This window comes from Tursiops truncatus, chromosome 16, assembly GCF_011762595.2.
Source record: "Tursiops truncatus isolate mTurTru1 chromosome 16, mTurTru1.mat.Y, whole genome shotgun sequence".
Lineage (NCBI taxonomy): Eukaryota > Metazoa > Chordata > Mammalia > Artiodactyla > Delphinidae > Tursiops > Tursiops truncatus.
Window position 1 is genome coordinate 7,551,356 of NC_047049.1, and position 22,908 is coordinate 7,574,263.

General features: G+C 47.1%; 2 protein-coding genes across 2 annotated transcripts in view; both read left to right on the top strand.

Moving 5' to 3' along the window:
* NKX1-2 (NK1 homeobox 2) lies at nt 1-21,319 on the top strand. Its single transcript, XM_004324029.4, has 3 exons — nt 1-446; nt 2,228-3,443; nt 21,231-21,319. The coding sequence occupies exons 1-2, from the start codon at nt 236-238 to the stop codon at nt 2,944-2,946; spliced, it is 930 nt and encodes a 309-aa protein (XP_004324077.3). The 5' UTR covers nt 1-235; the 3' UTR covers nt 2,947-3,443; nt 21,231-21,319.
* OAT (ornithine aminotransferase) overlaps nt 21,231-22,908 on the top strand; it is a 14,767-nt gene continuing 13,089 nt past the window's right edge. Inside the window, exon 1 of the mRNA XM_019940203.3 lies at nt 21,231-21,317. The gene's annotated coding sequence lies outside the window, so the exon portion shown is untranslated. The remainder of the gene's footprint in view (nt 21,318-22,908) is intronic.

The following is a 22,908-nucleotide window of genomic DNA, read 5'->3' on the forward strand; positions in this document are numbered from 1 at the left end:
CTTAGTCTTGGGGCTGCTGCGAGCGCGCCCTGCACTTGGCGGGGACCTGGGCAGCCCAAGTGCCAATCCACGCTCAGCCCCCCGCGGCTCTCTCCACGCCCCCCTCCCCAGCTTCTCTTGGCCGTCCCGACCCTCCTACCGGCTGAGAACTGCGGCCGAGCCACAGCCGAAGGCAAGCCCGAGCGCGGCCATCCCGGACTCCGCGCCGCCGGCCTCCGGCCCGCGGGCGGCGGGCATGCTGGCATGGCAGGACGGCGGGGCCAAGGCGGCTCCCTCCCACCACAAAATCTCCTTCTCGGTTCTGGACATCCTGGACCCTCAGAAATTCACCCGCGCTGCGCTCCCAGCCGTGCGCCCTGCTCCCCGGGAAGCCAAGAAAAGTTTGGCAGAGGCCGAAGCAAGGAAGGACTCCAGCCGAGACCCGGCCCGGCAGCGAGAGACGCCTGGTAAGGATGCGAGGCGGCCTCCGGCCCCGGAAAGCCCCAGCTTACATGATACGATGGGAAGGTGGGAGGGAGAGCCGTGGATCGGGTGAGTAGCCCTTAGCGGCGTCTTCCCCAAGGGGAGAAGGCGCACAGGACCAGGCGCATAATTAAATTGACGCAGAAAGAGGGCCTCCAGCATCCTGGGTCAGGGATTTGCCACCGAAGCCTGTCCCTGCTTACCCGCCAAGCAAGCAAGCACCCCAGCTCTGATTTACTCGCAGAGGAAACTCTTACCCAGCGCCCACCTCGTCCAGGCTCATTCATTTATTGGGCATTTAATTGTCCCCTATGTGCCAGGACCTGGGCTAGAGACTGAGATAAAAGTCAGCAAAAACTTCGAAACCTGCGAGGTAGACAGCATCCTTAACGAGGTAGACAGCATCATCTCTCCATTTTCTGGATGAGGAAGCTGAGGCTGAATCATGTGTCCTAAGTCTTAGTAGGCAGTGAGGTCCGGTTTTCGCACCCAGGGCCCACTTCCAACCATCCAGAGACAGCTGCAGAGACTCCGCTGCCCCGCACGCTCACTCTCCCCAGATCCAATCGTTGACTGGGCTGGGGCCGGAGTGGGGTGGGGTGACGGGAGGCTGTTGGTCCTTTCTCCCCAAAATCCTTTTTGATTTAACCCCTAACTCTGGGAATTCCTTGGCGGTCCAGTGATTAGGACTCCACCTTCCACTGCAGGGGACACGGGTTCGATCCCTGGTGGGGGAACTGGGATCCCACAAGCCGCGTGCGGCAAAAACAAACAAACAAAACAACTCCTAACTCTGGAGGACACCAGACGAGGGGTCCAGGAAAGTTTGTGTCTGAAAGGAAAGACCAAAAAACAGCAGGACCCAAGCTGGGTGAGGCGCGGGCACGAGGTCCCCTGGAGGGACGCCAAAGATCGGAGGCTCAGGTCAGGGAGAGGCTTGAAGTCTCGGCAGCTCCCCCGCTTCCCTTCCCCAAGTTTAGCGGTGATTGTCTGGGGCTCTGGGCGCCTCTGGCGGCTGCGCTTGGGCCTGGGCGGTCTGCCTGGTAATTGTTCGGATCGCCCCTTGCAGGGGCCGCTCTCCCCTTTCCCCACCCCCATGATCGATATTCTATTACTGGCGCCTGCATATCTCCTGCCCGCAGCTTGCAGGTACCGACTTCAAACCCCCTTTTCCCTGTCTGATCCTAATATTGTTCGATTAAAACTTACCTTTAATAGATGACATCTATCGATCCGGCCCCGCACAAATCTGAAACTCTATTAACACGGCAGGAGAAAGAAGATGGGAAAGAGGGAATTTCACTTTAAAAGGGAGGAGGGGGCGCTTAATAACTTCTTTTTTAATTGCTGGCAGTTCCAGGCCAAAATAGGCTTCTAGGGACTGGGGAGACAGCCCCAAACGCACTTGACATATAGATGTCTTAATGTACAGCGATAAGGTTGTCCAATAAGGTCGTTATTCTTTCTTAATGCGGAGTGTCACTCTTTCATTCGAAATACACTTCTCGGACGCCTACTAGGTGGTAGGTGGGTGAAGAGAAAGCGGGCACTACAACGCTCGCTAACTCCCACCTCCTGGAAAGGGCTTGCAACTAAGAGCGGTCGTGGGGGTGAGGGCAGGGAGCGCAGTTCCGGAGAGGGGCAGGGCTGGGCTCTGGGTTGGGCAGAGAGAGCTGCCTGCTCTGGGGACGACGAAGGCCAGGTCTAGGGACCAGGACCGGCCGGGTAGTTCCGGGCTTCTGATCACCGTCCCCTTCTCCCCTAGATGCTGCGGGCCGAGGCGCCGGCTTGGCGTCCCCCCTGGAGGGCTCTGAGGCGGAGGAGGCGGAGGACGAGGACTTGGAGGACGCAGGGCGGCGGCAGCTGCGGGAGCGGACTGCGCGCCTGCAGGAGGCCCGGACGCGCTCCCCCGAGGCCCGGGCCGCGGCATCGGCGGCGGGAGAGAGCAGCGCGGGCGGCCTCGCGGGCTCCCCGGGCTCCCCGCGGCCCCGGCGCCGGCGCTCAGAGCCCAGCTGCTCCAAGCCGCGGCGCGCGCGCACCGCCTTCACGTACGAGCAGCTGGTGGCCTTGGAGAACAAGTTCCGGGCCACGCGCTACCTGTCTGTGTGCGAGCGCCTGAACCTCGCGCTATCGCTTAGCCTCACTGAGACGCAGGTCAAAATTTGGTTCCAGAACCGCAGGACCAAGTGGAAGAAGCAGAACCCCGGCGCTGAAGGCGCGGCGCAGGCGGGAGTTGGCGCGCCCCAGCCTGGGACTTCGGCGGGGGCGGGCGGCGGCGGCGGTGGCAGCGGCGGCGCGGGGGCCAGCCCGAGTCAGCTGGGCCCGGCCGCGCATCCTTTCCAGACTTTCCCCTCCTACTCGGCGGCCAACGTCCTCTTCCCGGCCGCCGCCTCCTTCCCGCTGACGGCCGCCGCCGCCAGGGGCTCCTTTGCGCCCTTCCTCGGGCCCTCCTACCTGACCCCTTTCTACGCCCCACATCTATGAACCCGGAGCCCCTCGGGCCCCACTTCGTCCGGATTCACGAGTGATTGGCGTGGACTTGTGGTCCCCACCCCACGGAGGGGCGCCAACGCGCAGGGACTGCCCCCTCCTGGTGCGCGGGTGTCTGCGCGCCCCTTCTCTCCCCGCTGCCGGGAGGCGCCGCCAGAGGGCAGGGAGAGGCCGCCTGCCGACTCCCCGCCGCGCGCCTCCCCGCCTAGCTGAACCCTGGAATTCACGCGGTCCACTAAAGGGGGTCAAGGATCTGCCATCTTTAAAAGTGTCCGGAGACGGAGGCTGTCCTTAAACCTTCCCGTTTCTGGACCTTGTTCTTCACTTTCGGTCAGGCTTAATTCAGTTCAAGGGTTCTTTCTGAGGGTCTGGGTGTTCGGCGGCGCGGGGCTAACCCAGCGGCGGGGATGGTGTCCAGAGGGAGACAAGACCCGCCCTCCAGCTGCTCACACCTAGGATGGAATCTTCAAAGGCTGTGGCTCACTCGGAGGGTAAGGAGCGTTCCCTTTTCACAGCTGATTGTTTCCCATTTCATACTCGATTACTGGCCCAAACCCAGCGATTCCTTGCAAATGCCGAACAAAGTTGGAGAAAGCTGAGTCTGTGAGCGCACACTGCCGCCGTGAAATGGACTACTTTTTAAATGCATAATACTCTACATTTTTAGGTCTTCGTTTAAGGTTAGGACTTGAGCGCGACTCTCATTCCAAACAGGCTCTCCACAGGCTATTCCTGAGAAAATGTGTCCCTGATTTTCCGGAGGAGACCGGAAGTTCTTTTGGGAAATGCAACAGCTTTATCGCTAGACTTGCCAGCTGAAGTACACGCACTTCCACATCATTGCAAGTTTTTTTTTCTTTTTTTGTGGCACGCGGGCCTCTCCCTGCTGTGGCCTCTCCCGTTGCGGAGCACAGGCTCCGGACGCGCAGGCTCAGCGGCCATGGCTCACGGGCCCAGCCGCTCCGCGGCATGTGGATGATCTTCCTGGACCGGGGCATGAACCCGTGTCCCCTGCATCGGCAGGCGGACTCTCAACCACTGTGCCACCAGGGAAGCCCCCACTGCAAGTTTTGAGAACAGCTTTGATAAACCACGGCTATGGCCCCAAAGGCATAAAGATAACAAAGAGACAAATGGCTCAACTAAAATCTTGAGGTCTATGCATGAGACTGCCCATTTGGGTATGCAGTATTGGATACTGTAAAACTTCAGTCTTGGCTAATATGTCTGTCCCAGCAAATCCTAGACTCCCAGTAGTGATCGAACCCGGGGGAGAGTTCGCGCCTCCAGCACACGCTGCAGTCATGAATTGGACTATATATATATATATATATATTTTTTGCAGTACGTGGGCCTCTCACTGCTGTGGCCTCTCCCGTTGCGGAGCACAGGCTCCGGACGCGCAGGCTCAGCGGCCATGGCTCACGGGCCCAGCCGCTCCGCGGCATGTGGGATCTTCCCGGACCGGGGCACGACCCCGTGTCCCCTGGATCGGCAGGCGAACTCTCAACCACTGCGCCACCAGGGAAGCCCTGGACTACTTTTTTAAAGCACAAATTCAACGTTTTTAGAGCTTCATCTAAGATTCTGACTTGAAAGATACTCTGTTCCACACAGACTCTCCAAGATGGCATGGTGAACAAGCAAAAGGTCGTTAGGAGCTGTAAAAGAAATAATTTTGGGGTGTAAAAAGCTACCATGGAAGCAAAAAGCATATTTATGATGGATTCAACTGCAGTAACTTAATATACGGATGAGCATTCTAACTGCTGCTTTCGTTATCTCCCTTAAGAATTAGTTCTGTAAAATTCTCTTGCCGGCTTTGTTTGGAATACCCTTCCTTTAGTTTTTTATGTGATATGATTTGTAGCCCGTATCTCAGAAAACCAGACCTCCCCAACTAGGTCATGTATGTTTCACTCTAACCTTTTTTTGAGGACTTTAGGCCCGGTGATATCTATATGGATACCATTCCTTGCTATTTCTTGGTAGCCTGTGTCATTAATAATTAAATTTAATGATCAATGGCTTCTTGTAAAGTAAGAGCATGCTGTTTGGTATTATGAACACATGATATTATTATAATCTTGAAATATCTACTTCAGTTATTATTGGGAAGCCTGGGAGTACGGAGTCTTAACCACTGCGCCACTGTGTCCTATCTTATTCTTTTAAATACGCCTTATCCGGGCTTTCCTGGTGGCGCAGTTGTTGAGAGTCCGCCTGCCGAGGCAGGGGACGCGGGTTCGTGCCCCGGTCCGGGAAGATCTCACGTGCCGCGGAGCGGCTGGGCCCGTGAGCCATGGCCGCTGAGCCTGCGCGTCCTGAGCCTGCGCTCCGCAATGGGAGAGGCCACAACAGTGAGAGGCCCGCGTACCAAAAAAAAAAAAAAAAAAAAAAAAAGACTCCATACTCCCAATGCAGGGGGCCCGGGGGTTCGATGTAGATCCTACACGCATACCGCAACTAAGAGTTCACATGCCACAACTAAGGAGCCCTGGAGCCGCAACTAAGGAGGTTGCCTGCCACAACTAAGACCCAGCACAACCAAATAAATAAATATTTTAAAAAATAATAAGAGGATGAGATAATAAAATTAAATAGAATCTATAACATTTTCTTCCTGCATATCTCTATTTCATCTTACATCTCCTTCCCACTTTTTGGAGATTGGTGTCCTGGCAGACAGGATGATTCCTGATACACTGCTTTTCTGCCTGGGTGGCCAGATCCTTTTGTAAAAAGGTGAGGCCTCACCGTGTCACTTGGCACCTACTACATTTTATATTGTATCATTTTCTACTTGTTTCATCTGGGAGACCCTCCCCCCTGCACCCGCCAGCCCCTGTCTCTGGCAGTTCTTCCACATATTTTGTAGGTCTTATATCTCTCACATCGGAATATGTTGGTATTACACCAATTCTGTAGGCAGATAGGGTAGGGGGTCCCCAGAGGAAAAGAACCAGATACAGCTTTTTGACATAAGAGAAGCCATTCTGACCTAAACCGTTTTGTCACCTAAGCCTGGCCACAATGCTTCTCCTTGAACAGGTCTTAGTAATTAATGATCTTAAGGGAACAAAGGAAAGCAAGAACAGAAGAAAAGCAGTCAAGAAACAATAGTGCAGTAATTAACCAGAGTCCTAGTTCCTCCTCAAGGGATATACGTAACAATCTAATACATATCTTTGAGTTGTTCTATGGGAACCAAGGCCCCCATCCAGGTGGAGGATGGTTATCTACTTGCTAAGACCCCAGACTGGTCGGAAGCCAGGGAATGATGATGTTGACCTTTTCTGACCTTCAGGACTAAAGTTTAGACTGTAGACCTTTGCCCCAATTGTAAGCTGAATCCTCCTCTACTCGAGCCCCTTCATGAATATGCACATACCACTCAGGCCCCTTCATGAATATGCATGTACCCTTAGCTTAAAACCCCCAATTTTGCTGTTCAGGAACACACTGATTTGGGAAAGATGCCCAGTGTTCTCACTTGCTGCAAGTAATAAATCCTTCCTTCTCCCGATCTTCAGCTTTGGTAGGTCTTTGGGCTCAAAACCCCCTAAGAGGTGAACCCAGTTTTTGCGTAGAACTGCTGTTAAATGATTGAGCTATGTTTTCACTTCTTGTTTAGTCTAATTTTGTTTTACTCTTTCATGTTTAGGGGTAGTCCTATTTTTCAACTTTTTCAGAAGTTTGGATAATAAACTTTACTGAATTTAAAATGATTTGAAAGGAAATCTCATAATAAAGAAGCTATTGGTTGGGCTTCCCTGGTGGCACAGTGGTTGAGAGTCTGCCTGCCGATGCAGGGGATACGGGTTCGTGCCCCGGTCCGGGAGGATCCCACATGCCGCAAAGCGGCTGGGCCTGCGCGTCTGGAGCCTGTACTCCGCAACGGGAGAGGCCACAACAGTGAGAGGCCCGCGTACAGCAAAAAAAAAAAAAAAAAAGCTATTGGTGATTTTGCATAGTCACAGAAGTCATTTTTTCTTTCCAGTCATCACAGACAGATAAAATTGGTAAAACTCAACTACTTAGAAAAATGATTATGTACTTGGATGACACAGCAATGGAAGATTGCTCTAAGTTTTCTCACTTCTCGCAATTTCTGCATCATTTCATTGCAGAGACTGGCGCCAGTCCACAGGCACAAACTGAGTAGTCTGCTTCATTTACTCTCCCCCGAGCCCTGGATTTAGAAGTCTTAGCCTTGAAACTGGAAATGTAGGCCAGTCCTCTGACCCAGCAATCTCACTCCCAGGACTTTATCTTACAAAGTCACGAAATGTCAGAGATAAGGTTCTCTATTGTGACACTGTTTGCAATACCAAAAGATTGGAAATAATCCAAGTGTCCAGTAATATGGGGCTATTAATGCAGGTATAAACAAAAGAATGAGGGTGATCTCTCCATATTGACACAGAGAGAGCTCCAGGGCATATTAAGAGGCAAGGTACAAAGAGTACATACAACCTGCTGTCTCAGTTGTTATAAAGTAGAGGAAATAATGACATTTATTTTATTTTTATTTTTTTTAATTTTTATTTGGCTGTGTCGGGTCTTAGTTGCTGGTCTTAGTTTCCCCTCTGCATGTGGGCTCTTAGATCGAACCCGTGTCCCCTGCATTGGAAGGCGGATTCTTAACCACTGGACCACCAGGGAAGCCCCATGTTTTTATATTTACTTCTATTGCATGAAGAATCATTGGAAAGATAAACAAGATGCTAATGTGAAGGGCTGCCCTTGGTGGCGACCAAAGCTAGATGGGCTTGGGGTAGGAAGAAGTCTTCTCAGTGTGTACTTTTTAATTTGTTTTGATTTGTAAATGAAGTAAATGTATTAACTATTTACAAAACAAAAAGAAGTTGCTTGGGGGAGAAAATGTCAGAGAGGAAAGTAGTTCTACAGATACTTGTAATTCAGATGTTTCCAAAGTTCCTTCTAGTATCAATCTTTGGATATTAAAGGGAGAACGGCAACTCTCTTTTGACCATCTGCCCAGTGGGGCACTGGGCTACTTACTATCCTGGATTTATCTCAAGCTTTCTTTTAGAAAATTAACACATGTGGGAAGGTGTTACCAATGCTTGTTTATCGACCAGAAGAAGGCCAGTTCAGAGTGAAGTTCATCACATATAATCTAGCCCAACAGGGCTTCCCAAACTCCAGGGAGAGGCATAGGGCCAGAATGGGAACAGGTAGCAGTAAAAAAAATAGTTGCCTTTTCTAAGTAAAATTTACTTCAGTAGATCCCAGTGATAAAATATTCTTGCATTTTCAATCAACACTTTTCTAGCCTTCTAAGTGTAATATATGATTTACTTAGATTTCAATAGGAATCTGTAGAAGAGGGGAGATTCAAGGCCAGATGATGATCACGATGACTTGGAAAAGAACCTTTACTCCTTATTGTAAATAAAAATAATAATGCTACGAGACACTGAGCTGCCACGTGGCTTAGAAGTGGCTGGATGTTTTAGAGTGCCACAGCTATGTGATCCTCTAGATAACCCATTTTACAAGGTGAGTAAGTGAGCCACAGGGTCTCCGGTTACCCAGGTAAGGATCAGTGGAGTTAGGAATGACTTCTGGGTTGTCCGATTCCAACGCCTGCATCTTAGCCACTATATGGTCTGGATGCTAGGTGCTCTAACAAGTTCATTAGGACATTGATCACAGTCAGACTCACACCCCCTGAAGTCAGGAGCTACATTTTATTGAATCTCTTGATTCTCTCAGAACTCTGCACAGTGTTTTGGAATTAGGAGGCACTACATAAATAGTTCAAATTAAATTAAAAATGGGGAGACCAAGATCGTAGACATCTTCTGGTGCTTTAATCTATATTTAAATTAATACAGATATCAGAAAACAAAAGTAATTTGTTCAGTCAATGAACTAAGTCAAACTTGAGGTGTCAGGGCAAAATATAATCTCTCATCCCTAATTTAAAGACTTAATTCATCTTTATCACTACAGTCCTTTTGGAGGAGAATCCAGGTCAAAAGAGAAGGGAAGGACCATATACCACTATTAAGGATGTGACAGCCACAAACACAAAGCATACTGGTAACTCAAATACCAGACTGGCATTGCTGTCTGTGACTTGACTTTCCAATATGTGAACAACTCTTGGCAGAATTCAGAGCAAAACAAAGTGTCTTCGACAAAGATGAAATGATTTTATAATATATTCTCATATATTCATTTAATAACATTTAACTTTGAAATTTAAAAAATCTTAAAATTACGTTTATTTACGTCAACAATGTTAGGAGAAAAGTTTAAATTATTTTCAATTAATACATCAGGTTTTCTGCAGGGGTGGGAGTCATTGTTGTTGTTTTCTTTCTTTTTTAAAAAAATAGATGTGGTACATATACACAATGGAATATTACTCAGCCATAAAAAGGAACAAAATTGGGTCATTTGTAGAGATGTGGATGGATCTAGAGACTGTCATACAGAGTGAAGTAAGTCAGAAAGAGAAAAACAAATATTGTATATTAATGCATATATGTGGAACCTAGAAAAATGGTACAGATGAACCGGTTTGCAGGGCAGCAATAGAGACACAGATGTAGAGAACAATCGTATGGACACCAAGTGGGGAAAGTGGCAGGGGTGGTGGTGGTGTGATGATGAATTGGGAGATTGGGATTGACATGTATACACTGATGTGTATAAAACTGATGACTAATAAGGACCTGCTGTATAAAAAATAAATAAGATTAAATTTAAAAAAATAAATAAAATAAAAAATATTCTTGTGGCATGAGGGATCTAGTTCCCGGACCAGGGATTGAACCCAGGCCCCTTGCATTGGGAGCATGAAGTCTTAACCACTGGACCACCAGGGAAGTCCCATTGTTGTTGTTTTCTATAGTCCAACTAAAAAGAGTCAAAATTAAAGTTTTCAAAAGAGAAGTAATAAAAGTTATCAAAGCTCACACTTAGTTGGCCTCCATGGAATCAATAAAAAAGGAAAATTGCAAAATACACTGAACTTCTTAGTATCTGAACAGATAACGATGTAAATGTTTAGCTAATACTTGAGGTTTCTATTATTTTATTTTTTAATTAATGAGCAATGTATTTTCCAAATAAACGCTGCTGCTAATTCACTACTTAATTTTTTGTCAAAAATTTTTACTTTAACTTTTTTTATTCTTAGTTAAAATTCTTACTTCTGATTAAGTGTCAAACACAACACATGATGGGGTGAACAGTTGGCTTCTTGGCTGTCCCATCACCTATGTCGCAACTGGCTGGGGCCCTTTACCTTGGAATCTTGGATTTCTCTGTCCTTAAAAGTGCTAGATTAGATCTTTAAGACTCTTCAGCTCTGGGCTTCCCTCGTGGCGCAGTGGTTAACAATCTGCCTGCCAATGCAGTGAACACGGGTTCGAGCCCTGGTCTGTGGAAGATCCCATATGCCATGGAGCAACTACGCCCGTGCGCCACAACTACTGAGCCTGCGCTCTAGAGCCCACAAGCCACAGCTACTGAAGCCCGCGCGCCTAGAGCCCGTGCTCCGCAACAAGAGAAGCCACCAAAATGAGAAGCCCGCGCACCGCAATGAAGAGTAGGCCCCACTCGCCGCATCCAGAGAAAGCCCGCGTGCAGCAACGAAGACCCAACGCAGCCAAAAATAAATAAATACATTTATTAAAAAAAAATTCTTCAGCTCTATTTTGCACTTATATCTCTAATTCGTATCTTCAAAATAACTTACTTATTAGGTCTCAGTATTGATAATTAGCTGACTTTTTAGCCCCGTGAATTGAGTCTCTTTTAAAATATTTGCTACTGAGTTGATTTAAATACCCTTCACCGAGTTGACCTGGTTCACCCAAATCCCTCTTCTGGTATTTTCTGTTCTCTTCCCCTGCTCAGGCTCCCAGGCATGCAGTATCCTCCATCTGCAGCCACTAACCCCAAAGATCCTCTCAGAGCCTCCCCTTCTGGACTCAGCTCTGTTCCCAATCTCATGCCTCGCGCTAAGACTCGGTCCATCCCCTTTTCTCTAGCACATAACTTTATAAACTTATCAGGCCCAGGTGACAATCCTTCAGCGCTTGGACAAGTAGCAAGGTGTTAATGGACAATAATGGTTTGAAGTATCCTTCTTTCAATCCAAGCTTCTGGGGTTTTGAACGGCTGTTATTATTCTAAGAGTGGGAAGGGCTTTGCCATCTAGGCTTTTAGAATCTCAGGATTGTAGGCCTGCCTCTACTCTGCCTCTAATTCCTGCCCCGGGGAATAAAGATGAGTTGGGGCATGTGTAGACTAATAATTCCTACTAAAAGCAACATGGAGATGGGTTCTGGAAGGCTCTAAAAGTCCTGCAAGACATGCTGCAAGGTAGCTTCAAGAATTTATAGTCTGGGGACTTTCCCAGTGGCCCAGTGGTTAGACTCCACGCTTCCATTGCAGGGGCCATGGGTTGGATCCCTGGTTGAGGAACTAAGATCCTGCATGCCACGTGGCATGGCCAAAAAAAAAAAAAAAAGAATTTATAGTCTGGGTGGGAAGATAAGACATAGACAGAGCTAGAAATATACAGTAGTCAAACAATGACTGCAGGCAGCTCTGTGACAGGTGGACAGGCAGTGCTGAGGGTGAGGGGGGACTCTTTTGACCTGGGGAGTCAGGGAAGGTATCATGTGGGGATAGATAGAAACTGCAGCTGGAGGTTTTAGGTGGAATTCAGCTATGGACAAGAGAAAATAAGTGCCCCTAGCAGGCATATCCTCGTAGCAGAACCAGTATTTTAACTGCACAATTTCTGAATCTCTGCCTATTGTCCCCAGTTCAGATTTAAGTTCAGAACATTTACCAGGTATATCCTTCTTTAACTTTTCTCACTATTTTGCTTACCCTGCTCCTGCCAGCTCCCTGCCATTCTGGAGGTAAGGAGGTTTACTCTCCTCCAGATTTTTTTTTTAAGATTTTTGTTGTTGTTGTTGTTGTGGACCATTTTGAAAGTCTTTATTGAATTTGTTACAATATTGCTTCTGTTTTATGTTTTGGTTTTTTGGCTGTGAGGCATGTGGGATCTTAGCTCCCTGACCAGGAATCGAACCCGCACCCTCTGCACTGGAAGGGGAAGTCTTAACCACTGGACCGCCGGGGAAGTCCCTCTCCTCCAGATTTAAATGCCTGCCTTGGCTCAGTGCAGCAACAGCAGGAGGCATGAGCTATGTATATTGCCAAGTCTTCTGTTGGAAGACATCTTTTAGGGTGAATATAATCTGGGGAAAAATGTTTCTTCTGCTGGGTAAAAATCACCAAACATCTTCTGAGTCTCATTACAAGACTTTCTCCTTGACCATCAGTGTGGATTTTCCTTTTTAATCATTTCAAGTCCACCTACACTTAGGCTATGCTAATGACAAGTAAAAACAAATTGGGCAATAGAGGAAGTGATGGAAAGCAAGAGGCTGGCATAATCCATAAATTGCTTTTCTGGTCACTGAATAATTGAGAGTTGCCTGTATAAGAAAATGAATTCTTTCCTTTTTTGTGTAGTTGCAGTTTTTCAGACGGTCCAAGTTGCAAGACTTCAGTTCATACCTGTTGAAGGAGCATTTCCTGAACTTCTCCCTCCTCCTAAAGAGACCCACATACTCTTGCCTGATGTGAAACCCCTTGCGGGGTCAGGCATGTAGGCACTCAAGGAACATTTGTTGAATGAACTAAATAAACTAATTTAGGTGTTGGATATCTGTGATGGGGTCAGTCTTTATATCATCCAGTTTTATTGTTCCCATATAATTAATAACTTGAATCTATAAGTAGTTTCAGAAGCTCAACAATCTTTGTAATGTATGCTCTGTCTTTATGTGTTTCTAGACTATAAATAAAATGCATACAAACAGAGCAGCTCTGTTTCTTGTTTGAAAACAAGCTGCTTTCAAGTCTAGGTCTCCAAGGGCACATTAAACTGAAAAACAACTGCTAGTTATTTTTCAACCAGCTAGAAAAACCATAAAGTATTTCATGCTGTCTGTACCTCTGTTTTTCTGATAAGAGAGAAGAGATAAAACCCAGACATTCTAAGCAGTTTCTGGCCTATGAAAAGGTTTTAGTTAAAGAGCACCTTATCTGTAAGTCCAAAAGGCATTGCAACACATTTTGATGTTACTCAGATCTTGGGTGTCATGTCCCCTTCATGAATTCAGAAGCACCTGTTCCTACTTGCCAAGGCCAAACTGGGGATTCCTGGGCTCTCTGTAAGTGTTCCAAGAGCTGGGCTTGGCTTGACACACCTGCCCAGATTTGTAAGGCAGGACCATGGAGAAACAATTCCTCTCTGATCCTGTGAGCGCAAGGACCTAACTTCCAAGAAATTAATCACGTTGTATTCAGGGTTATGGAGGCACATCAACAAACCAAAAGGCAAAGTCCTACTCTCAATGCGCTCTAGAGAAGGCATGGCCATAACAATCAGAATAACTGACCTTGGTCTAAGGCAGATGGAGCCACAGAGGACTGAATCCCTTTTGGTGTGTTGCTCTAGACATCTGTAGACATGGGCTCTGATGTTTATAGCTTGGCCTTGTGCCCACACATTTTCCAGCCCTTACCGTATAGCTTTGACTTTCCTTTCTACTTGGCTAAGGCTTATCTTAGCTGGTTCTGTGTTGAATGAGTTCCATTTGTCCTCCTACCCCATCTACTCCCCACCCTTCCCTACCCTGCCTGCGTCCCAGGAGGCTGCCCTGCAGGGACTGCCCTCATAGGGCTCCTTAGGTCTCTGGCTTCCTAATGGGCTCAGTCCATAGAGAACCCTGGCAGGAGATGGGAGGTCAGGATCTTCCTCACCCCAGCTCCCGTTCCTGGAGGTCACTGATGACCATTGCCCAGGCAGGTGGCCTCTCCTTTCTTTTTGTCTTTGGGTTCTGAAAACAGCTCCCTTTAAGCCTAGGGTTGACAATGGTCTTCCCTGGTGCACTAGCCCCGGGTTACTTCTCTACCTCTTGTGGTTTACACTTAAATAATTCCTGTAACAAATACACCTCAATTTTCCATTTTGGAGTGTGCCACCTGTTTCCAGTTGGGACCCTGACTGATCAGGGCGGTCTTATGGAACACGGTGCTGATGTGCAGTTCTGTCCCTGCAGCTGTCTGTGATCACCCTCAGAGAAGGGGGGTGGCACACAGGACTGGGCTGCCCCTCACCTGTGGGATAACCCTGGGTAAGTCGTTTTCTCACTCCCAGCTCTGTTTCCAATATTTAACAAAAATGCTGTAGAGTGGGGCTTCCCAGGTGGCGCAGTGGTTAAGAATCCATCTGCCAATGCAGAGGACACGGGTTCGAGCCCTGGTCCAGGAAGATCCCACATGCCGCGGAGCAACTCAGCCCATGCGCCACAACTATTGAGCCTGCACTGTAGAGCCCACAAGCCACAACTACTGAGCCCACGTGCCACAACTACTGAAGCCCACCCGCTTAGAGCCCGTGCTCCACAACAAGAGAAGCCACCACAATGAGAAGCCTGTGTGCTCGCTGCAACTAGAGAAAGTCCACGAGCGGCAGCGAAGACCCAACACAGCCAAAAATAAATAGATAAAAAAATAAATTTTAAATAAATAAAGTTAAAAAAATTTTTTAATGGTGTAGACTTCATGGTGTCCAGGTCTCTTACGATTCTTTAAAAAAAATAAATTTATTTATTTTTGGCTGCATTGGGTCTTCAGGCAAGCAGGGGCTCCTCTTTGTTGCGGTGCCCACGGACTTCTCATTGCTGTGGCTTCTCTTGCTGTGGAGCACGGGCTCTTGAGCACAGGCTCAGTAGTTGTGGTATATGGGCTTAGTTGTTACGAGGTAGGTGGGATCTTCCCTGACCAGGGTTTGAACCCATGTCCCTTGCATTGGCAGGCGATTCTTAAACACCGCGCCACCAGGGACGCCCTCTCTCATAATTCTAAAATGAGTTTATCCTGGCCTATCCATTCTCAGTTCTGCGTTTCTAACGGGTTGTGGAGGGCGCCGCAGACAAACTTACAGTGTGTTGCCATCATTTCAGTATCTGCCAGCAACCACGAGGAGGTGGACAGTGCATTTTCCACTGCAGTGATGACTTACGCAGATGGCTTCAGAAGCGCAACAGCACTACAGCACACCAGGGTTCAAGGACATGGTGGGCGCGACTTTGCCTGGGGCCGGGATGGGCTGGCACCGCACACACGTAAGGCTCGGCGAGGCAAAGGCCTGTGAGCGCGGCCGGGGAACGCAGGGCTGGAAGTCCAGCCTGCCGTCCAGCCCCGCGAGGCGGGGGCCCAACCAACGTTTCATCCCTTCGGACCTTGTTTTCCCGCCAACAAAGGGAGGGCAGTGAGCGACCGAAGGAAAAGCACTGGCTAGGCAGGCGCCCAAACGCAGTGAACCGATGGCGGACCGGAACAGCTCGGCCCTGAAGGCGCGGGAGGGGCTCGAACCTGCGCTTCCAGTCGGAGTCTGGGATGCGCAGCGGCGGGGCGGAGGGCGGGCCCACGGCGATTGGTGCTCAGCCCTCCGCCGCTAGCCAATGGGAAGCGAGGGCGTCCCGGGGGCGGGGCAGAAGCTTCATCTTAAGATCTGTGACGCGTTGCCGTCGCGCAGTTGCTCAGTTGACGCCGCATGTCTCGGGGTGGCTTCCGAGGTGCCGCCAGGTATCCGCGCAGGCGCCGCGGGGCCGGGGCTGGGGTGGGTCCCCGGCGCCTCGGGCCGCGGCGGGTCGGGGGGCTGGCGTGGGCGGCTCCGGTCCCGGGTTCGGGGGCAGCCGGCTGAGGAGGCGTGCTGGGCCTTGACCGGCAGGCAGGCTCCGCCTCCGCAGCGGGTTTGCGCTGCCGGCGGTGGGCACCGGGATACCGGGGGTCGGAGAGCAGCCGGCCCGCACGCAATCCGGGCGGGCAGGGGCGCGGCGCATCCCGGCAGGGAGCATCGGGCGAGGGAGGCAGAAGGAGAGAGGCTGTGGATGTGGCACCTCCGCCTGCCCGAGCAGGCGGAGCCGGGCCGGCCCCTCGGCGCGCGGCCCATGGGGGCGGGCGCTCTGCCCTCCCGGCCCGCAGTCCACGAACCCGTGCCGCGGCCCCAGGGGCCCCGGGGTCTCTGCGCCTCGACCCTGAGCCTCTCGGGCGCCTCCGGGTTTCCGGGGAGGAAGCCTTTAGGGCGCCGGCGCGTGGGACCGGGGCCGTGGGCCCCGCGAACACACTGGGTTCCTGACGTCGGCCAGGAGAGCGCATTCTGGACACGCGGAACTGCTCAGTAAATGGTGAATTTTTGCCTCCGGGGGCGGCGCCGACTATCGAGACTGGGTCCGAGTCCTTCCGGGCAGCTCCTTGGCCCTGCAGCCTACCTGCTCATCTCTCCCCTCCCCCAACCTATCTTCTTTTCCCTTCCAGCCTTTGTCCAAATAAAAAAGTCAGAAGTAGAGCCTTACCTTACAGTAAGTGCAGGTTTAATTACATGGTGTCAGGGGATTGGGGTCAACAGGGCTTTCAGCACGAACACTTCCTCCCTCGAGTTTGTTTGCCAACAGTGCTGAGCATGAATAAATTCTGGTTGATTTCATTGGGACACTTGTGCTCGGTGACCCACAGCCTCCTCCCTTTGTCACTGTATCTCTTCTTGGTGTTCAGTTTTACCTCTTTGATAAGGTGATAAATTAAGGCGGAAAAGACGGAGGAGTGACTTTGGAATGAAGTGGCTTTAATAAATTACTAAACTCCAGGTTCTCAATTCTAAATCTTCGGATTTCTAAGAGTTTCTGTAGGTAAACTAGTTCTCTCAATTTGAATTTGGAGCTGTTCTTTAGGTATGTAATCCAAATTCTTCATCTTACTCATCTGAAAGAAACAATAGACTTCTTTCATTAAAATATCCTGGTACCGTCTTCAGAGAATGTAGTTCCTGACTATGAAAAAGATCCAAGTAGGAAAGTAAAATCTTTTAATAAGGGCAAGATTTAAACAATAAAGCTTATTGTTTTGGGTTTGCAGTTTTTCCATGGTGTTCAAGATAAGTTTTGAATCTGCTCCCCAAAAAACCCAGTATAACTTAAAAAAAAAGTTATTTATTTGTTTTTGGCTGCATTGGGTCTTTGTTGCTGCACGCCGGCTTTCTCCAGTTGCGGCGAGCAGGGGCTACTCTTCATTGTGGTGTGCAGGCTTCTCATTTCGGTGGCTTCTCTTGTTGCAGAGCACGGGCTCTAGGTGCGCGGGCTTCAGTAGTTGTGGCATGCAGGCTCTAGAATACAGGCTCAGTAGCTGTGGCGCACAGGCTTAGTTGCTCCGCGGCAAGTGGGATCTTCCCGGACCAGGGAGTGAACCCGTGTCCTCTGCATCGGCAGGCGGATTCTTAACCACTGCGCCACCAGGGAAGTCCCAGACCCAGTATAACTTTGAATGGTAAAAATTCTTGAAAAGACTTTTTTTTCCTCAAAGAGACTGTATTACCACCCCCACTCTCTGCCTTTATTACAGTTACTTGTGGGCATATTTTATGCCCTTTCCTGAGTTCCTGGGGATGGGTGAAATCTACATTTAAAAAAAGTGGTGAGTGGATTTTGGAGGTGTGTGGAGGGAATGATCTAATGGAACCAATCCTTTTTCAGTAGTAATGCTTAAGGTGTTTGCCAGTGGCGCACTTGAGCTGACTTTGAGCCAGATTATGTAAAAAAAAAAAAAAAAAAAAAAAGGCCAAAAAACTTTTGTTGGCAGAACTTTCCAAAAAAGACTGTACTTTTGAATGGTTGCCTCAAGAAAGGTAAATATTTGACAGATGTAGTAAAACCAAATTTATTCCTCAAGTGGAATATTTTAAGTGGCTTTTTGATGAATTTAATGCTGGTTTTTCTTTTAGAGTGATTTTAAAAAATAGTATTTCATAAGTGTATGCTAAATTAACTCTTCAAAATGCAGCGTTTTATGGAATTCTATTTTAGGTATGTTCTAGTATAGATAGGATGGATTAGATTGGCCAATAGTAGCTTGAAGAAGGACCTTGTTAATTGTATTACTGAAAACATTTAGTGTTAAAATTTTTGCTGTCAATAACAATTTGTCCTCTTCTCCAGGACCTGAGTGTGGGCCTAAGTTAAGTGCACAGCCTGGAGTGAAATGATCTAATGAAGTGAACTCTTTTTTTTTTTTTTTTTTTTTTTAACGGAAGTGAACTCTTGATGGAAAGATCATTCTTGTTGACATCATGCTAGCCTCCTGTTAGAGTTAGACTCAGCTCTGTCTGTTAGGAGTGGGTGATTTAATCATCTCTCTGGATGGCCTTGCTATTTGTCACTGCCTTGACTCCTTCGCAAGTCCTAAGTCTGTTTAGGAATGACCTTGTTTATGTGACAGACAAGGAATCCCCAAACGTGGGCTAGGTTCTGGGGATGCAAAGTGAATTTTAAGACAGAGTTACTGTCCTTTTAAGGAGCCTAGTAGGATTCTAGTAAGGGGACAGGTGTGAAAACAAGAGTCCTGAAGTGTTAGGACCTGTGACAAAAATCTGTGCAAGGGTCCTGGGAGCCTTCAGAAGGTCTAATGTGGTAAATTCCCTAGGGAAGGGTGAAAAGCTAATGTGTATAGTATTTATGCATAGAAAAAAGTTAAAAGTTAATGGTTACCTCCTAAATATGGAACTGCAGGTCATTTTCTTGTGTTTCTAATTTTTTTTTCAATAGAAAAAAATTTTTAGAAGAACAAAAGCTGCAGTTTAAAAAAGAAACCCTGTTTTGTTTTTTTTTTTATATTGCAGAACTTGGCTAATTCCCTTATGAATTTAAGAGGGAACTAACTGAGTGACTATTTTGTGCTAAGTTTGGTGCTTTAAAACAATCTCATTTAATCCTCAGTAATGGCCTTGAATGGCTTCAACTTCATTTTGCAAATGGGGACATTGAAGCTAAAAAAAAAATTGACAAAATCATCCAAATAGTTACTCTTAATAGCCTCAGCTAGAATTTACATCCTAGTCTCCAAACGCTGAGGAGCTTACGCTCTCCTCTCCTGGTTTTCCAGGCCTTTCTGGAAGGGAAAGTTGTTGAAGTTGGCTGGTTTAAGCCCTCCTTAATTCTGTTCTAGTATTTCTTGTGTTGTGCCAGGCACAGTAACTTGAACCCAGAAGGTTTTTGAATAGAAATGTGCCTACAGGGCCCTAGTGCATCTGATGGATCGGACCACAGGACCCCTCGAATTAAATATTCAGAGTTCACCTTAAAAACCTTAATTAAGCACGAGTATTAGTAATGTTTTGGATGTTACTCTTTTGTTAGTAAGTTGTAGTTATATATGTATATTTTTAATTTATTTTATTTCTGGCTGCGTTGGGTCTTCGTTGCTCTGCGCGGGCTTTCTCTAGTTGCAACGAGTGGGGGCTACTCTTCTATGCTGTACGCATTCTTCTCTTTACGGTGGCTTCTCTTGTTGCAGAGCACGGGCTCCAGGCATGCGGGCTTCAGTAGCTGTGGCACATGGGCGCAGCAGTTGTGGCTCATGAGCTCTAGAGTGCAGGCCCAGTAGCTGTGGTGCGCAGGCTCGGTAGTTGTGGCTCGCGGGCTCTAGAGCGCAGGCTCAGTAGTTGTGGCGCACGGGCCCAGTGGCTCCGCTCCGCGGCATGTGGGATCCTCCCGGACCAGGGCTCGAACCTGTGTCCCCTGCATTGGCAGGTGGATTCTCAGCCATTACGCCACCAGGGAAGTCCACACTGTAGTTATATTTTAATAAGACTGCCTGAACTCAGCATATAAATGGATATGTTGTCCCATTTCTTTTGTGAATGAGCTGAGGAAGTGTGTAAAATGAAAATGTTGAATTTAGATAATTTCAAAGATTCCTTTCACTCACCATATTGTGTCAACCTGTTAATTAACTTAGAAGATGCTGTTTAGAGAGTTTTTAGTATATTTTTAATACCTCTCTCTTTTTTAATTAAAAAAAATTTTTTTAGTGCCTCTCTGCCAGATTCTAATGAAGTCACAGAGCTGTAGACCCTGATAGCAAAATCATAGAGAATAGTTTTTATTTTAGAATTTGACCCTGCCCCCTAGAAAGAGACGAGTTTTTTTGTTGTTGTTGTTGTTTTGTTTTTTTGCGATACGCGGGCCTCTCACTGCTGTGGCCTCTCCCGTTGCGGAGCACAGACTCCAGACGTGAAGGCTCAGCGGCCATGGCTCACGGGCCCAGCCACTCCACGGCATATGGGACCTTCCCGGGCAGGGGAACGAACCCGCGTCCCCTGCATCGGCAGGGGGACTCCCAACCACTGCGCCACCAGGGAAGCCCAAGACGACTTTTAAGACCTAATTGCTGTAATCCATCCAGGCTGCACTTCCAGGGGTAGTGATTTATGCCTTTCTTTTAACTACTCCCAGCTGAGCTGTTTTGGCCACCTTCACAATCTGTTTTCTCAAAGCTTCTCAAAACTCTTTTTCTCCTACTTTGGTTTTCCTTGTTGCTAAGCTTTCCCTTTGTCTAATGTGACAACCTGGGCAGACCTTCAGTTTCATTTTTAATAACTTTTTCTGATAATAAATATGATTCTTTTTTATTGAATATAGTTGATTTACAATGTTGTGTGATTATAAATGTAATTCTTGATCATTAGGAAACATGGAAAATACAGAACAGTAGAAGGATAACCACAGTGAACTTCCTTGTGTATAGTATTTTTTGTAGAGTTGAACATGATTTTATTTTCTTCACTTAAACATATCCTAAAACATCTCTCCATGTCATTGAAAACTAATGATGTTAAATGACAATATATTATGTATGTGATTATGTTGAGCCATTCTCATATAATTGAACATCTTTTATTTATGAATGTTTTGCTACGTTCCTGAGTGTTTCTTTAGGATAGAATCTTGAGAGTGAAATTAGTGGTCTTAGAGCACAAACATTTCTAAGGCTCTTATTATGGTTACAGTTCTTTTAAGAAAGTGTTTCAGTTTAAAGTATATCTAAGTAGCTCTGTGTATTATTGCTAATTTGATCAAGGCAAAAATTAATGTGTTGTTTTGACTTTTCAGTTGGTCAAACAGAGCATTAATTCTAACTGAGTCTCAAGAAGTAGAGTTAAAATCAATGTTTTAGACTTTGTATTTTGGGGAAGTTCTGTGTAGTGTAACTAGAATTTTGGCATTTTTGCTAGCGGCTATCTCCAGTGTAATGATTCTTACGTAACTTTTTTGTTGTTAATATGTAATTCTTTGAAGTAAAATCTGGTGGAAATTAGGAACCTTCCCCTTCAAAAAATGTACTTACTCATATAATTCTGCATTTTACTTCAGTAGTTATTGGACCCCCTGAAGACCGTCCCTGGATCTCGGGCTGAAAATCTGTATTCTAATCTGAGCTGTGTGAAGAAGGGTTAGCTGGTGAGTCTTGGCAAACCAGAGTGCTGGATTTTGTGTAGCGGATTCCTGAACATACTGGATTTACTGGGTAGTGCCAAGTTGAAAGGGAAGTAAGCCAAACTCCAGGTATTAGGTTTTGCTAATTGGGCAGCTCAGACTGAGTGCTGGGAGATATTGCGTGGTCTGACGTGTCATTAATAGAGTTCCGTTGAAATATGAGTTAACTAGTCTTTTTAAACAATAAGTACAGACATATGAAGTATGCCTAGTGTTTGGCAACTTTCCACTCATCTTGAATGTATCTTTAAGAAACATTCCCCTCCCTGCCGACATGATTGCTCTGTATTTTCCCCAATTTCCTTGTTATTCTTAGTTTTTCCTGTGGCTCAGTCTGTACTTCATGGCTTATCTTGACCGTTAATGGTTATGCAGCAGTGGGAAGCACTGTGGTGAGGGCTGGTTCTAGGGCCGGTGCTGGTGGGATGAGAGAAGCTATGAAGCTGAAGTAATACATAAATAGATTTGAATAAATGCCAGTTAGCTCAGTGATATTTAGGATTTATTACTAAACTTTTTAGCTCATTGTACCAACAGTTTGATGTTCTCTAGCTCCTAATTGCCTTTTCCTCATTTAAGTAGTTGCTTTTGTGGTGCAGTTTTTTTCTGGGGATTAATTTTATAGAAACAGCCATCCTAGCAGAGTAGACGGTTTCTCTTGGGAGTTGTACCTTTTCATCTCATATGTTTTGTTTTGTTTTTGGTCTGTTTTACTTACTGTAAAATCTCTTCAAAGGCTATTTGTTATAAATGAAAAAACTTTTTTCCCCATCTTTTTACCTTTCACGCTTGTTTATGATAATTTTGACCTATAGAAGTTTTAGATAATTGTGGCTAAATAACTGATTTTTACCTTTTGTAGTTTCTGTCTTTAAACTTAAAAAGCCTTTCCCATCCCCCAAGAAACCACTTTTTCCTCCCCACCCCTATTGTTTTTGCTTTAGGATGGTCCCTGTTATCTTTGTAGAAACCAAATTCTTCCCTAATTTCCTCACTCTTTACACAAGGGCCAAGTAGATATGCAAAGTAGTTCTCAGTCCCTCTTTCGCCTCCCCCATGACTACCCCCTGGGCACCCGGCTTCTCTGATTTGGTCTCTTCCCCTTGGCTCTAATCTGTGATCCGGCTGAGAGTCTTACACCCCCGCATAAATACCTTTTGAATGGTTGTTCAGCTCTTTAGGCCCTGTGCTGTTCAGCCTTGCTTGACTGCCTCAGAGACCGTCAGGTGGTACTGAAGGGTGTTCGTGAAAAGTAAAAGCCCTTCTGCTTTTTATTCTTCTTGCTGTTCTCTTAGACTTCTAGCCCGGAGCACTTTGTGCACATCCCACTTGTTGGGGTTTAAATGTCAATGTTCATATACTTGTTCCCTTTGTTGGCCTTCAAGCTCCCCAAAGGCAGAGGTTGTCTTAGTTCACTTTTTTGTTTTTTCATTTTGTGTTAGTTTTTTAATTAAAAATTTAAATACAATTTTTTTTTTTCCGGTACGCGGGCCTCTCACCGTTGTGGCCTCTCCCGTTGCGGAGCACAGGCTCCGGACGCGCAGGCTCGGCGGTC

Coding starts and splice junctions, on each gene's coding strand:
- NKX1-2 (XM_004324029.4), top strand. CDS start 236: ATGCTGGCATGGCAGGACGGCGGGGCCAAGGCGGCTCCCTCCCACCAC. Junction 447..2,227: donor CCGGCAGCGAGAGACGCCTG/GTAAGGATGCGA, acceptor CTTCTCCCCTAG/ATGCTGCGGGCCGAGGCGCC.